Source organism: Lissotriton vulgaris, chromosome 2_1 (genome assembly GCF_964263255.1).
Source record: "Lissotriton vulgaris chromosome 2_1, aLisVul1.2, whole genome shotgun sequence".
NCBI classification, from domain to species: Eukaryota; Metazoa; Chordata; class Amphibia; order Caudata; family Salamandridae; genus Lissotriton; species Lissotriton vulgaris.
The window spans coordinates 1,417,768,196-1,417,785,943 of NC_141687.1; the positions used below are offsets into that span (position 1 = coordinate 1,417,768,196).

General features: G+C 43.8%; 1 protein-coding gene across 44 annotated transcripts in view; it reads left to right on the forward strand.

Moving 5' to 3' along the window:
• The window catches only part of NEB (nebulin), a 402,407-nt gene that overhangs the window by 299,578 nt on the left and 85,081 nt on the right, over positions 1–17,748 (forward strand). For all 44 annotated transcript variants that reach the window (XM_086957193.1, XM_086957196.1, XM_086957192.1 and 41 more), the window contains 5 exons: positions 2,260–2,364; positions 5,525–5,629; positions 7,347–7,457; positions 7,965–8,075; positions 11,440–11,550. In XM_086957193.1, coding sequence (XP_086813319.1) covers positions 2,260–2,364; positions 5,525–5,629; positions 7,347–7,457; positions 7,965–8,075; positions 11,440–11,550 — 543 coding nt within the window. The remainder of the gene's footprint in view (positions 1–2,259; positions 2,365–5,524; positions 5,630–7,346; positions 7,458–7,964; positions 8,076–11,439; positions 11,551–17,748) is intronic.

Genomic DNA, 17,748 nt, shown 5'->3' on the forward strand with positions numbered 1-17,748 from the left:
TCTGAGGTGGCTGGGTCCCTCTCCCTGGACCCACGTCACAAGGTATTTTGTTGTGGAGAATATCGTGATGAGGCCTGAGGGGATTCATGTGCCTTGTGGGCACTTACAACTGACTGTCATGGGATAGAGCAATACAAACCTTCACCTGAGGAGAAAACATTTTTCCAGACTTGGAATTTCACCAGCTTCCTGGGTCACAACCTTTTATCTACGGGGGACAGTGATGCCGCACTCGTGCAGGTGCCGCCGGCCACCTGGATGTCTAATCCGGATGGACGAGACTAAATAACTGGTTTTTTCCATTTTAAGGGCTTTGACTGTCTAGTCAATGGGGCACCACCAGGGGCAACATGTATCATTGGCTGGTGTAGTTGAGTGACTGTGGGGCTGGGTCACGAGGCATAGTCAAAGACCTGTGGCTGCTTGACCATTCTGCTAATGAGAATGTTTGACAATTGCATATAACTGTAAAGTGCATATACAATTTCTATCCCATTTTGATTTCAATGGGAAATTTCGACAATTGCATAGAACTGTAAAGTGTATATACAATGTGTATCTTGTTTTGATTTCAGTGTGTGTAATACAAAGACCGGTGTTTTATACAGACAGTGTGGAGTCTTTTGTGGCTCACGCAGTGTGTTGTGAGGGTAGTGTTGTGCCAATACCTTAAATTGAACCCTGAGGATAAGCCTGACTGCTTGGTGTTAAGCTACCCCAGGGTGAGCACAGTTTATCAGACATGTGCATCGTACTCCTCCTATCTAGAGTGATGGATTCTGACTGGCTCGATGCGTCCCAGCCAGCAATAAACCACAGGGTCTAACACTTTGATATCTGTATTAGAATTAAAAAATAAGAATTAATTAAAGTAACAATAGAACGTGCGCTATTTTGTGGGAGCGTGCAAATTTTTATTTACAACAGCATAATCTTGCATATTTACTAGTATTTTCACGCTATGTGAAATTACTGTGATTATGCCATTCCAATGCTTCACATAGCTGAGACTTCGCCCGGGTGAACATCCTATCTCGGGAGCACAAGAAGAAAGCAAACAAACCAAACAGGAGTGGCTGTTGTTCATATTGTGTGCGATTTTACTCTATTTTTTTAGCATAAAGTGTATCTTTGCACCAAAATAAATGTGAGAACATGTCCACAATAAAAATTTGTGTAAAGTGCCAAGGCCAGAATTTGACATATTAATAATGAATACCATTTTGTAAATTTTGGGGTATTTCGCATACTTTATGAAAAGAAAATTAAGCATATTTTGCCCAGGCCTGCCATTTAGTTTTTATAATCGTTGCACAACCCCAAAGAGAGGCATCTGCAATGCTGTTCACTCCAGAAGTGGAAAATGCCTGCATAATATAAAAAAATTATTGAACTTTAGTTAGTGTGTATGGTATAATAATACATATTAGAAGCAGGTCAAACTTTTTAGAAAGCTCTATCAACAGCAAGTGGTGTGTCTGCTCTGTACAATGTACAGGGGTCCAAACTCAAGACATTATAGGCTGATGAATGTTGGTGAATGGTGATGGAGACAAAGGGTGCTGGAGGCAATGTCCCCAAAGACAGGTGGAACGACTTCATGCTCAGTGCTTTATCTATAAAACAAAAACTTTTGCAGGGGTCCAGAGCTTTTCTGAGGGTGCAGGCATTGCTGAGGCAGCTGTTACCGAATGTCAGGGCCGCCTAGTTTTGAGTCCACCACACGCCTCTTTTGCACTTGCCTGCACTTGACTGCCTCTCACTTTATCTCACTCCCAGTGTCTTTTTCGTCCATCTCGGTTTTATCCCTTTTTAGCTTTTCTTCCCAAATGTCTGTCCTTTTTTTCTACATTTCTCTGTCTTGCCCTGGGTCAAAGATTAATGATGGAAAATAAGACAAAGTCACTAAAAAGGAGCACTGTTGCCCCCTACTGCCATCCATGGACATACATGAAGCCCTGCTTCCTCTTCCCTGTTGACATGGCCAGGAGGTTTCCAAGTGGTGAGATGAAGGTCTTGCACAGAATCAAGAGACAGCTGGACTCCCAGCACCATCTCTTTCTGCCACACAATGTTTTTTTTTATTCTGAAGGTCTTGGGGAGGATATTGGAAAGGATGATGGTGTGACTGATGGTGATGGTGTAGGATGCAGTAATGTGGTAAAGTTAAGAAAGATCAGGGTCCTGTTATAAATGTAGGAACAGTACGGCTGCAGAAGGGAACATTGTTTAATTGTGTGTTTTTGATTCTTTTTACAGCTGGATTACAAGAGGAAATATGAAGCAAATAAAGCGCACTGGCAGTGGACGGTGGACAGGCCAGACTTCGTGCACAATGCAAAGACGTCCCTGCAGCAAAGCGACGTATGTAGAAATCAAGAGACAGCGTACTAGAAGTTGAACTTTGTTCGTACTTATGCACAGTAATGCTCACTATGCCTTGTGAATTACAGTTAATGACTGGCATATCTGCATGTATTTATTTATTTTATCTAGTTCAGTGATGCAATCTTACATTTATCTGATTTTTCTTGTGGAATTTCTTGAGCTAATGACCAATAGATTCTAATGATACAATTTAGCTTGTAAGTGTTGCCCAAGATTGCCAATATGATATCCTGGCATCAATATATGATCCATGCGATTGCATAGGATGTTGACAGCATCACATCCAGGCAACAAGAAGAAAAGAAATGTCAACAAGATGCGCAGCTGCTGACTTGCCTCCTCCCAAGCAGGACATGAAAATAGCCTGAGATGCTTAGCAGCAATCTCACATCAATCCATCCGGGCAGTAGAGTGGCAAGAGGTGCAAGGCTGCACCTATGCAGGGCATGGAAATAGTCTAATATGTGTTGCTACTATCATGCAACACCCTGTTCAGGGTGCAAACCTACCCAGAATGCATGGCGGCTACATTGTCTGATCCCATTAAGGACATGATAGTCCGCAAGGTATGGCTGCTGTGTCATATAATCCGATCCAGGGGACTGATCTCCAACTATGTATGGCTTTTTCCCTAGAACACCTGATGCATGGTCCTTTATATTATCTTGGTCAATTTCCTAAGGTGCAAAGATGCATGGCTGCAGTCTTATAGTATCCTACTCAGTTCATTAAAAAGGCCGAGAGCTATAAATACAATCTCACCTTAATTATTCAGGTATTAGGATGACAAGAGTTGTATATATAAGCCTATAAAGAAAAACAATATACCATACTGTGCTGATCATCATCCTGTGCAAGGCATTCAGATTTTGTGAGATGGATGCCTTCTAGCTTATAGTACCACGTTCAGTGCACGAAGATACCCCACAATTCAAACTGATGCCTAATATTACCATATTTCGGGCAATAAGTTATCTTAAAATGCATTTCATCTGCCTTATACCATCCTAGTCAGGCACCGACAACAGCTTCAGGTCCATACTTTAAATATTACATATCTGTCTTGGTTATAAAGATTATTAAAGGTGCAGGGCTGGTACCTAATTCCATTCAAGGGATTATGAAAGCATGAGATGCTTTGCTGCTATCTTATATCATGAAAATGGCCTAGCAACTATGATTGCTAACTTATGTTGCCCTGTCATTACCAAAAGCATTGTTATTCCTCTTAAAGTTAGAATAAGTGATAATTATCATGCCCATTAAATTCTGAACACCTTGTTGTCGTTATTCCTCTTAAAGTTAGAATAGACAATAATTATGACACCCTATACATTTCGAACATCTTGTTGTATTTTATCGGGTGCGTTAATCAAGGGCAGCTCCTCTGGTAGAGCGGAGAAGCATCTCCCCACTTAAATCACCCCCAAAGATGAAAAACAAAATGGTAATTCATTACCATTTTTTTTAATCTCACATCCTGAATGGAGCATCAGGATGGGGTGGGGCCAGGGCCACTGCTGAATGACAGCAGGAGGGAGGAGGTTGTGCTGATTGTGCACTTCTCAAAGTGCGCATGTCCCTTTGGACGGCTGTCTTGCGATGGGCAGCCACACATGTGCACTTTGAAACCTCTAACCCAGCTGTCTTAAGACATCTAGGTTAGAGTAAGTGCAGGGTTCCAGTATCCCAAGAGGTGGCGAGAGAGGCCGCTCCCTTTAATCAAAGCGCAGCTCTCACAGCATTAGAGGAGCACCAGGATGGGCGCCCACACTGCATCCAGTTCCTGAGAAAAGTTTCGGTGCGGAGAACGGAGGTTCAGATACGTTTTTAAATACTAATATTTGCGCGTGCGCACCCCACCCCGTAGACGCCAGCCCCCACTGGTGAAAATTATTACATTCGGAAAGGGCCTCGCATAATCAGGCCTTCAGTCTTAACCATAGGGCATCATTCCACATGCCCTGGCAATTCTCCATGCCAAGTACCTGGCGGGTCAGGACCATCGGTAACTAAAGGGAGCAGAGTCCCTAGGAATTATGACTGAGACCCTCGTGCTCCCCTCAGAAATTAGGAATTACTGGAGGTATCAATAATTTTACACCCAATTCCCCTGCATATTCCTAATTTCTCTCAGGATTTTCACAGAGAGATGCAGGTGGCATCTGTGGGAGGAAGACACCAGATGTTTGTATTTACTGTGGATCTCATAATTCCAGTCAGACTCATAACTCCCATTGCTGTCCCTATTAGAATTTAAAGGCGACCTATAAGAAGGGCCTTAGTGAGGCGCCAGTGCTTCGACAATGGCGCTATTGTATCTTCCCACAGGACTCTGACATGGAAAGAATATCTTGCAAAGCACATTTGCACATTGTGATTGCAGGCAATGTGAAGCGACTTTCAATAGAATTACAAATATAGTATAAAGTACATTCATTTATCTGGACCAAGCTTTATTGTAAAGTGAACTAAACAAAAAGTATACACAAAGTGATGGATAAAATGTCTGAGTTAATATCAGCCACTAGTAATTATTCTAAGCCACATCCCACTCCATCAGCATTTTGCACACCACACCACCTCAGTTTGAACCCAGCAACTACACAAATCAGTCTTGACCCTGCTCCAAAGGGGACAGTCCATCCCAAACTGCCAAGCCTGGTCCTTCCTGAACCTGAACACAAGCAACCCAGGACCTGTTTATCCCTTATTAGGTTTCATCAGTCAGATTTAGCTTGGTTCCATTGGCACAGTGAGCACGGGACCCACGTCTGGAAATACTCATCCCCCTTAGGGCAGCACAATCAAGTGTACAAAAAAGTGATGGATGGAATGCTTGATTAATCCCTACCACTGGTGATCACTCAGGACCGCATCCCGGTCCATTGTTATTTTGCACATCATGCCACCTTATGCAAAATCAGTCTTGACCCTGCTCCAATGGGAACCGAAAAACCATGTGTGATTACAAAGTACAGAAATAACCAAAAGACCTGACTCCTAGAGTGGCACACTCTGTTTCAAGAAGTTGTGTCTTGTTTCTTCATGATACACAGTAGACAGTGCTTCTAATCATCATTAGCACAAACAGTGTGTATGCTCAGTAACTAACTTCTATTCTTCTTCCCCACAGTATGACTACAAGCTGGACAGGGAGTGGCTGAAGGGATGTAAACTTTCTATCACAGATGACAAGGACATGGTGTTGGCTTTGAAGAATGCTGAAATGAACAGTAATGTGAGTGACTGGAAACAGACTTGTTCTTTGCAGAGTAATCTCTTCTTTTGCTCGTTCTTGACTTGCTTGCAATACGTTACAACAATCTGATCCAAGGCACTATGTTTTAGTGCAGTTGCAATGGTCATTGATTTAAGGGTATGTGTATTAGAGGGCGGAAAGGTGAATGTAAATCATTAAATGGCTGCAGAAGCAGTTTTCCTTTACCTAAACAATTCAAAACCTGCTGCCGATGGGTGGCGTAGTACACCACAGTGTTAAATGATTGCACCAATAATTTGTGCCAATGCAATCATTTGAATTTATTTAGCCCGGGGCATTAGTGATTCATCAATAAGGAAATTACTTGGATGGACTCTTCTATTCATGAATATTTGGCACCTACACACCTGTAGGGATAGGACATCGCAGCTTGTTCAAGGGTGGATAATCGGTGGCCATGTGGGTCACCTCCCTTTCTTGTAGTTGGCTTCTTCCAGCAACTACTTCTATCCATTGCATGTGCGTGTACATTCCAATCCATTGCGGGTGACTGGTAGCCCACACATGAAATCGATTGGCCATCAAAGCATATTTCATATTCATTAGGAAGAAGCCTGCTGGACAACAGCCTCAACTGCTCAACACTTCACCGTTTGTGCAGCGGTGGCTCCTCCGCAATGGCGGAGGAGCTTCGCCCCACTGGCTCAGAGCCAGCAGCTGAAAAATAAAACAATATTTTAACATTGTTTTATTTTTCACATGCTGGCTGAGCCAGTACATGCAGGGGGTGGCGGAGCTGGGGTCACAGGGAGGAGTGGTTGTGCACTTCAGGTGCACATGTCTGTTTGGACGGCCGTCTGAGGCCGGCCAACAGACATGCACAGCTAGGTTACTCAACACGGCTGTGTTCTACAGCTGTGTGGAGAAACGACATAAACTCCTTCTGCCTGAGTAGAGTGTCTAAGCAGCCCGCTCAGGCCAATCCCAGCGCTGCGCTCATATTTTGATTGTAGCATCTGGATTGGTTGGGGAGTCTGTCCCAGGGTCCGTTGGGACTCGGAGTAGCAGGAGAAGCATGAAGGAGCAATAGGAGAAGTGTGAGGTGGCCGCAGGATCAGGTATTTTTTTTTTATTCACTCCCCCCTGCTGCTGCCCTGCCTCCCCCCCCCCCCCCCCCCATCCCGCTGCATATTGGCAGCAACCGCAACTGCCTTTGTTGCTAGGGTGCACGTGTACGGGTGTGCAGGTGTGCACTGTGCAGAACTACAAAGCTGACATAAGTGCAAGAGCTCACCAGCAGACACTGATATCTACTACTTGTTATTGTAAGTAACAAAGGTTTGAGTACAAGATGGACTCTGCGTCAAAGCAGGGCCATAGCGTCTCACAAAACTGTGATTTCTTATACAAATTCAATGGGCTGGAAAGGCTACATTCCTCAATTATCTTTCAAAAATTAAATATCTTATACCTTCTGTCAACTTTGCCAAAGGAGCTGATAGCAAGATATGACGAGAAAGTGCAGTTAACGATCACCCAAGTGTGCCAGCATTGCCTTTTTCTGGCACTGACACTCTTTTTTCACTACTGTAATTTTTTCCCAAGCATTATGTTAATATAATAACGAAGTACGGTAGAAATATTGGAAATTACTTGAATTCATTGCATACATTCACTAAATCACAACATGCTCTTTGTTTGAAAAAACAGACTAATTGTATCTCTTGATGTACAGGTGAAATACAAGACGCGTTATGAGAAGGGCACCTACCAAGGGGACTTCAAGGTGGTTTCAGACACACCTCAGATTCTCCATGCGAAGTCTGTCAGCAGTCTTATATCAGAGGTAACAAGATGGCCGCCCATGACGCATGTTTCGACTGTGCAAACGCAATGTTAATAAAAATCATGACTGAAAATGTAAGAAGGAAAAGAACAATATTCAGTCACCCATATGTGCAACTAAACAGCCCTAAGCAGTGCTTCTGAACACCTGGTACTTAGTGGCATAGTGTGAGCGCCAGAAGAAGAGACAATTGTATTCATCGCTTACCCTGGTGGATATATACAGGGGAAAGGCTGAATGTATAGGACCCTTGGCAGGTTCTCATGTTTTTCACAAAGTCCTGAAAGAAGTTGGGGTTATTTTGTGATTGTTCTTCTTTGCATGTGGTCTCTGTTGCTGGTTGATAGGCTTTGAGATAGAACGTTTTTCTGCTTCTTGCAGGCATTAAAAGCCTTCTGCAGAAGTGATTCTTTGTGGTGAAAGTCATGCCTTAAACCGAGAGTTTTTGCATCTGTTCCTTTTCCACCTCTGAGCTCCTGAAACCTTTTGTGTGCACCTTCTTTCCAGACTAAGTACAAGGAGGACAGTAAAAAGCAGCTGCCGATAGGCACCTTTACAACTCTGGCGGAGACACGCGACACAGTCCATGTCAAGGAGGTGACAAAGAATTTCAGTGGGGTAAGTTATTTCTTCAGAACCGTCCTCACCAGGGGTTAGTTGAGCCCTTCTCCCTGAGCAGCAGGACCCACAGACTCATGAGATTGCATGATGCATTCACCCTGTGTGAGGCACCCTTTTCGTCCAGAGCACAATGTCTGTCACAAGGAAAAGGTTACACTGCCTTTTCTCCCTTCCTTATGTCCCCTTCTGTTTCAATTCCTTAAGCACACCACTCCCAGTAGTAAACCATGTTTGTAAATGATTGTACCATTCAACCAAACTAGAGGCAAATAACTTTGGGATAAATGTACGCTCCAACATTATTTTCAGGACCACAAAAGTAAAAGAAACACCCATCTTTGTTTCCATCTATTTCCCTCTCTTCCTTTTTTCAGTTACTCTGTCCCAGTGTGCCCTTTTATCCACTCGGTGTCTCACTGCTTGTCTATCTGTCTGTTTATCTGGGTGCCCCTCTCTCTGTTGTATTGATCTATCCACATATGCCTCTGTCTATCCTTTTCGCTATATATTCACAATACATCCACCCTTATGCTTTTGGATCCATGCAGATGGCTATCACTGTATCCGTGTTTATATCTGTGTATTGTACTTGTGTTGCACACACTACAAAGGTCAACTACTTCAGGTGCTAGAGCATAGGGTCGGTTCTCATAGTAAATTAAGTTACATTTGATTGCTTACGAACTTGTCGGTCTCAGTTACATTGGTCATGTCCAATCGATATCTGCTGGGCAAGGCGGCTGGCATGAATGTGGACATGTCAGACTGTGGTTACGGACATTGTGACCCAATTAATTTTGCACCAGTTCAAAGGGGGCGAAAATACATTGATTATCCTGTGGTCAGTACAGCCACACATTAGACACAGCTATAGGAGGAACTGGTTTCCCTGCCTGGGTCAAAATGGCATTGGAGGTTTAAGGATGTGGGTAAAAATGGAGTAAAAAAAGGGGGAATGGGGCTGATGCAGCACTTATAGGGTTAAAATAGGACAGTGTTATGTCTTAATTTGAACTGCTTCAGAAAAGGGGGTGGTGATGAACAGAGTGTCTGAATTAAGCAGACCACTCTTACCCAGTCCAAAGATCAGGGCTTGATCCATCACCGTTTTTTAGCTCACTGCACCATCCCAGCTCAGAACCTGGCTACATGCAAATTAGTCTGTTCCTGTCCCAGTGCATGATGGGAACAGGGCAAACCAAACTACCAAGCCAATTCTTATACTGGGAAGGAAACAAGCTACCGGGGACCGGTTTCTGGCATTTCAGCCGTCGTCAGCCCGGCTTGCTTGAATCCTGATGGTGCAATAAGCAAGGGACTCACGTCTGAGTATACCCTTCCACGCTTATGGTGGACAAAATGATTCAGAAAAGGGGGTGGTGATAAACAGAGTGTCTGAATTAAGCAGACCACTCTTACCCAGTCCAAAGATCAGGGATTGATCCATCACCGTTTTTTAGCTCACTGCGCCATCCCAGCTCAGAACCTGGCTACATGCAAATTAGTCTGTTCCTGTCCCAGTGCATGATGGGAACAGGGCAAACCAAACTACCAAGCCAATTCTTATACTGGGAAGGAAACAAGCTACCGGGGACCGGTTTCTGGCATTTCAGCCGTCGTCAGCCCGGCTTGCTTGAATCCTGATGGTGCAATGAGCAAGGGACTCACATCTGAGTATACCCTTCCACGCTTATGGTGGACAAAATGATTCAGAAAAGGGGGTGGTGATGAACAGAGTGTCTGAATTAAGCAGACCACTCTTACCCAGTCCAAAGATCAGGGCTTGATCCATCACCGTTTTTTAGCTCACTGCGCCATCCCAGCTCAGAACCTGGCTACATGCAAATTAGTCTGTTCCTGTCCCAGTGCATGATGGGAACAGGGCAAACCAAACTACCAAGCCAATTCTTATACTGGGAAGGAAACAAGCTACCGGGGACCGGTTTCTGGCATTTCAGCCGTCGTCGGCCCGGCTTTCTTGAATCCTGATGGTGCAATGAGCTAAATAACGGTGATGGATCAAGCCCTGATCTTTGGACTGGGTAAGAGTGGTCTGCTTAATTCAGACACTCTGTTCATCACCACCCCCTTTTCTGAATCGTTAATCTGAACTGCATCATTGATTGGGCATATTGGATTTGTGTGAATAGGTTAGTCCATTGAATAGCTACCTCTGATATGCATTTGGGCAACTTGTGCTTGCAAGAGGTTCTAGGGGTGAACAGGCAACTCATATCTGCTGAGAGTAGGTTGTAAGTTGGGGTGTATTGAGCAAATTCACTGCGTCATATTTTGACCAGCTTAAAATGAATTCTGCAAAGATTCTGTTTGCTGGTCCATGCTGGAGGGGCTAATTTCTGTATATTATTGCGAGACATAACATGACCTGTGTAGAGGTAACAACATGGTCGCCTATGACTGTGTTGCAGTTCACATGTTACAAGTGAGGAAGCTACTACACTGGCTAAGGAGCACATACATTTTGCAGATTGGGGTGCTGGAAGTTTAAGTGCCACAACAATCTAGTACTAGCATACATGAGTGACTGCATCTAAACACACTTGTCCTCCTAAGCCTTATGAAGGCAAGACAAAGGGCTAATTTACTGTCCCGGAATTAAGCTGGAGCCAAAAGTTGGTAGACATTTCTCCTTGTGGAATTCACTGACACAGCAACTCTGAGATTATTCCGCACTTTTAGCTTTAAATAAACATTGAATTCAACCTTTTCTAAAATATAGCTTGCAACACTGTCACCAAGACACCTTCTGCAAGGTAATATGCGCCTTCGAATTGCTATTATTAATTCATTATTCATTAATTCAGAATATTTGATGATGTAATTGAGGTGCTGATGCAGTATCTTGTCACCTTTCATTCAGATATGTTAATTGCACTAAGCTGGGTAACGAGTCTTGGTGGGATGCGGAGTACGCGGTTGCACCAGGGTTAAGGTACTTGGGGAAACGTGTTCCCCTTCTTTGCTGAAGTAACTAGAAATTAGCTTTAGAAAGTTGATAATTCATAGTGTTAATTAAGTTGTTGTATGCTGAAATGTTTTGGCGAGCAAGACAGTAATACACCAACTTTGGGTATTTATCGTTGAGCCAAAGGCAGAAAAAAGTGTTTGGAGATGACAATCATGAACACTGATGCATGTCTTATAACCCCTGCCCTGAGCTTCTTGTACTGTTGGGTAGATCATATGCCTTATCTGTCGATGTTCACCTGATAGGGTTGCCCTAGCGGTGGGACCTTATTAAGGCTCTCATTTGAGCTCCTACTGGAAAGTGACTGCTGAGATCCATTTGTCAACAAGATTTGCACGATTTCTAACTTTCCATTTTCTTTGCCTTCATTAGAAAATCTATAAAGAGAAGTTTGAGAAGGAGAAGGGCAAGTCTAACTATGCAATCATGCAAGAGCCACCCGATGTGAAGCACGCCATGGAAGTAGCCAAGAGCCAGAGCAATGTAAGTTGCATGCATTGGTGGATTTTAATTACAGATTCTGACACAGTTGTGATTACCTTCAAATGGGACAAATACCCTGGTTGCCTGAGCGTCTGGTATTCTCAAAGTAGAAGTCTCGGTAACCTTTAATTTGACTCCAGATTTCCCACAACATGAATATCAGCAATTCACGCTTTCTAAGAAAAGGGTTAGAAATACCAAAATGTTTCTGAAATGCATAGTGATACCAAGTGCCATTTAAATGAAAATTAAAGTAAGATTGTGATGTGTGTTGTTGTATATAATCTTGTAAATGAGATACTAGTTGTTCAAGTAATTTTTTTTTTATAAATAAACAAAAATTCAAAAGTGGGATATCTTCTTTTACTATTGCGATGCCCATTGAATTCATGCAATCCTCAACCATGCAACCACTGTGTATTAACCACTTAAGTGCTGTCGTCGGCCAACGGTTGTCACGTGCACTACCTTGGTAGTGCTGCTCACGTCTTTTGGCCGACGCGGCCCCACCTGTTATTTGAACGTTCAGCACTGGGCGCTGAACGTTCGACGCTCTAAACGGGTTAAAAAACAGTGTCGTAGACCATGCATACAAGCCTCTGGTTCTTTATTGGAATGAGGTAGGACAGATCATTCTCTCTCTCTCATTAGTATTTCTTAAAGTGCCCTGAGTGGTTGCACCTCACCCAGATGCAACCCAATCTCAGGTGGCATGGCACAGGCCTTATGTAGGTGACGTCCATATAAACAACCTGCTTTTGTTTCTGGGATTGAGTCTGGCATAAGACACCCTCGAAAGCTTAAAAAGCTGTACTAAACCTCTATGACCTGTTGATGATATTTAAATTCATCCTAAAATGAATTCCCAAAAATATTTAGACCATTCCATATCAATGCAGTGAATTATAAATTGCTCATATTTGCTTTATTACATTCTTAAATGCTCAATATGTTGAAAAATGAGTTACTCTTGATAACATTGCTAGTACGTTTTGGTGTATGTTTGTGATTTTGATAGAGAAAGTGCACTACCATTGCTTGCCAATATGCTAACTCCTTGACTATTAATGTATGATCTAGGTTAGATAAATACAAAAATTAAGGAATCTTTTTATGAGGAAGATATTATAAAAAGTCCACAGCAAAAGGAATTTTACATTCCAATGGCACATGCGAAGAAGCATCCCTGAAGGTTAACAAAATGACTACCATTGACAGTAATATTCATCCTAGGGATATGCAGAGAATAAACCTCCTACTAACTTCTGTTGTAACTCTAGACCTAACCCTCAAGGTAAACATTATTCTGAAGAAAGGACTAACTCTATCCTAAACTAATCCTACTCCTAACCTAACAGCTTTCCATGCGACAATACAACTCTAAACTTACTGGCCTGGAATCATTTACCAAATAAATTGTATCCAATGTGTGAAAAGGATTGCTTTCACTAGTGCCCAAAATATGCTGTATTTTATTTTATTCATTATGTGAGGGTTTCTCATTTTTCACATAATAGGTCCCAACAGCAAAAAAAAGACTCCTGCCCTTCTAAACACACTTGCCTTTGTTTTACTCAAGAGCAACTGGTTTTCTTACAAGTATATACTCACAGTGATTCGTTTGTGCTGGTGGTTGCAAATGAGGCCCGCCGACATTCTTATTTGAGGACCAGGACTTTTTAACCATCAGACTTTGAACCAGGACAAGAGAGAGAAAAGCAGCAAAGAGAGGAGGAAAGAGGAATAGAAAGATGAAAAAAGTGGCAAAGGGAGAATCAGGATGAAAAGGAACCTATGGCAGTGTGATATAGGGGCAGGGATAGTTTATTGTGAACCTATGGCAGTGTGATATAGGGGCATGAAGGACTGGGCTATTCTAAGGCCCAGCGGTGCCAGGGGACAACACCTGAAACCTTCGTGGGTTACCTGTTCCGGCGTACAAATGACAGAAACACGGGACACTTCCTTCGGCGTCAAAGATCGAAGTTTATTTACTGCAGGGAACACAGAAGTCACAAGAAGTACAACGCATGTAGGTTCTAGGAGACTGCTTCAAATTGCAACTGTGGATCGCTCCTTTTATACATATTTCTGTCATAGCACAACATGGCGAACAAAAGGTTACAACTCAGTTCCCACAGTAAACTTCAAAAGGGTGGCTTTCATGTATTCAGGGTCCCGGAACATAATTACAGTAGCATCGCCTGTTCCCAACTGTAAAAGTACGTTATCCCACCATTAAGTACATTCCATTCCGGCTGTAAACGAGTTAAGGAAAGAGTCAGAAACAGGTGCAAGGAAAGGCAAAGATAGTCAATAGATTGAAAAGAGTGTAAAGGGGTGATATCGGAAACACGATTGCAGGATCAAAGGAAACATGCCTAATGAATGCACGGCTGAAACAATAGACCGGCACGGCAAGATGAGCCTCGAGCGGGGCCATCTGCCTTTGCAGTGTCATCCCCCTCGTCATAAAGACACCCTCAAAGGAACACGTGTCTTCCGCAAGAGCTTGGGAATGCCAGGGTCACGAAGCGAACAGTGTCCGTTCGCTGGCTACTTGAGGGCAAGAGACAAAATGGCTGCTGTATCTAAAATGGAACCCGTGGGTTCAGATGAAGAAACCCACGAATAAGACGAACGGTTCAGGCCAGCGTAGCGAAAACGCGTACACCCACTAAACTTGTCATTTGCGGTTCATAGATACCAAACTCGTCCACATTCGAACGAGTCGAAAACACCACTTTAATTGTCACAGAACCTCAGACGCTCCTTTTGCCCTCATGTAGGCAAGCACTAGTCGATATCAGAATCGATCTCGATATTCATCAGATCATCCAGATGTTGCTGCAACATCATTCTATCCATCAATGCTTCCTTGGTAACAGATGGCCGTCTTATACACGTCCTAGCACAGAGGCCACATAAGGCAGGACCACACTGCACACAAAGACAACACGTAAACAGAAATGCTACAACAACCCCAATGATCATCAGAATCTTCCAACCCCACGTCGACATCAGGCCCCAAAACCATCCTAGTAGCGTCTAAACACCTACGTCCACGTGTATGGACTCGGAGATCTTGTGCAACTTCGAGATGGCTTGATAGACAGTTGGAGCGTTATCAGGGATGAAAATGCAGCAACTCGAATGGATCACCTTACATACACCACCTCTATCTGCAAGAACAACGTCTAAAACCGTACGGTTTTGCAACGTCATAAGCCTGTCCGCCGGAAGTCTGCTGTCAGATTACCAAGAGCACTTGCAGTTATATTAGCAGTCGATTCCACCACTCGAGTCAACTGTCTCAGGTTCCTAATATTGATCATAGGTCCCCAAAACGGCAAGAAACCCTTAAAGAAGTCTCCTGCTTCTTGACCGGCAGTGTCTTCTTCGCTAATAACGCCTCTCACAACTCTAGTCTTGTGATAGTCTGAGGCGACTGTGAAAGTCGGTGGCAACAGATTCGCAATATAACAGGTGCCCGAGAAGTCACGAGGCAACCATGTATATGCGCGGTCGTAACATACAAAGTATGTACCCTTGGCAGTCAAAAGAACAGGGGAAGAGGACGTTGGTAAAACATACGTTTCAGTGCAAGAACTCCTCCCAAGCTGAGCTCGCGGGCTTCGGCCAAGACCTTTCAAGCAGAAATTACCAAGATGGGGTACGATCCAGATCGGAGACGAGCTTTTAAGCTGTCTATCACCCACTGACATGCTATACTCAGCCTCACTCAGATCTCTGTATGCTCGCACCTCTTCCTCTGGAATAAGCGATGCGTCAAAAATATCTCTATCTAAGTCAGCAATCGCTCTTGCCAAAGGCTTGTGGTACGGGCCAGGACCATGATCTGCAGTGCGTGGCTCTCGATGGGGGTAGGAATCTAGTGCGCTACGAAACATAGTTTGGAATGCTCGAGCTGACCCCTGGGAACTGTAAGGAAGAACCAAATACGGAATTCCCCTATCCATGGTATGTGGCATTAACCCACACACCCAACAATTGGTAGTATTCATCACCAACTGATGTTGATGAAGAAGCTGAACAAAGGAGTTATTCATGAATTCCGCACGTCTAACCTGTTCGTGTTGGGGTAGAGGGTGAAAGGAATGTGGAGAAACAGTGGGAGTAGATTTTGGTTCAGAAGAAGAAGTAGGTAGAGCAGAAGGCAATAACGACTGTAATCCGAAATATACTCCACCCATCAATAACATGGAAACAGTCAAGAACAGCAGGAACACCTGAAACAGAAAGCATTTGGTTCGTACAACCCTGTGTAGTGTTGATCTTTGGGCTAGAGTCTTCTCCACTTCCGACAACTTTGAGAATTTCATCCTCTAAAAACCGTCCGCAACGTTCTTGACGCACTTCGTTCTGAGTAGCGATTATCAATTCCCAGGAGGTCCTAGGAATCGACAAAAGTACCGACCTAGTGTCAGGAACCTGCTAAACAGAAGGAAGTACCCGCACAGCCCTACGGTCAACCCGGATGTAAGGTTCTTTAATCAAGCATTCAAGTGTAATACAAAATCTCCTAGCTGTGGAAAAACACACGTGGAAAAGAACTCAAAAAATTATTAGAGGCTACGATTGTTCATAATGTTCAAAATGACAATAAGGGGTAATATGAATTTCAAAAAGGGGAAAAAAGGCAAAGAGTGTTTTATTAGTCTCTGTTGTGAGAGCGAAGAAAATATCTGCTTCTTCCAGGACGAGTCTGCTCTTCGAATAATTGTTCAGGTTGCGGAACAGAGTCCTGTCGATCAGATGATAGTTCAAGTCTCGAGTTCTCCAATGACAAAGGTTCAACAAGTGTATCTGACTGCAATGAAGTATCTTCTACAAGCTGGGCATCACTGAACGGCACAAATTTTGCTGGAGTTTCTGTTTCTGTTGCGGAGATTCCTGTCCTCACCCACGAATCCGCTGGTAAAGGTATAGGCACCTTTTTGGTGTGGGTGGCATGCACCCAATTTTTCCGGCCTTCCAAACGAACTGCAGTTCTTGTGGCAAGGAGGACCTGAAACGGGCCCACGAATCTCGGCTCCAAATTGCGCTTCCTGCCAAAATTACGGGTAACCACCCAGTCACCCGGTTGGAGCCGATGTCCAGGACCCTCTGTCTGTGCCGGCAGTGCTTCAAAGACCTGTTGATGAATTAACCTCAGTTTAGCAGTCAGATCATGAAGATAATCAATTAACATTGGGTATTCAAGACTATCAAAGGCCTTAGGCCTAGGGACTCCCCAAACATTCGCAGGACGGCCAAACACAATCTCATATGGGCTAAGCCCTACTCGAGAGTGTACAGTCGCCCTGGTCGACAAGAGAGCCAAAGGCAAGGCATCAGGCCATGACAAACCAGTAGTAGCTTGGATTTTAGCAAGTTTCAGTTTCAGAGTACCATTGTACTCTTCAACCAAACCTGCTGACTGGGGATGATTGGCACTGTGGAATTTTTGTCTAATTCCAAGGCCCTTACACACACTCTTCATCACACTCCCCACAAACTCACTTCCGTTATCTGACCATACAATCCGTGGCATTCCATACCGAGGAAAGTATTCTTTCAGTAGGACTTTCGCAGTGGACAGGGCAGTATTGTCTTTGAGAGGATAGGCTTCGATCCATCTGGAGAACGCACAAACCACAACTAAAATGTACTTCAGGTTATTACATCTCTCCATATGGATGAAGTCCAGTTGGATGACCTCAAAGGGACATGTAGGAGGAGCAAAATGGCCAGGTGGTGTGGGGTGCCCTTGCCGGGATTGTACATCATACATACCATACAATTCTTAACCACTCTCTCAGCACACTTAGCGATACCATCATTCTTCCATACAGGGGACAGCAACTTACATATACCTTTCGCGCTAATATGTGACAAGCTGTGCTCCATAGTCATGACAGCTAGCACATATGCATCCGGCAACATCCACTTCTGACTTTCCGACAAATCAATCCAACATCCTTGCGCATCTAACTTTCCCGTGCTCTCTTTCCACTTAGTCTTTTCAGTTTCGGTGGCCTCATTCTGAATCGCTTTCACGCTCTCAACAGTGTCCTCACACATACCAGTCTCTGACGGCCACCTCACTGAACTCGTAACATACATTCGGGTTGCGAGGTTTCTAGCTGCCTCTTTAGCAGTCTCATCCGCAAACGCATTACCACGACCAACATCATC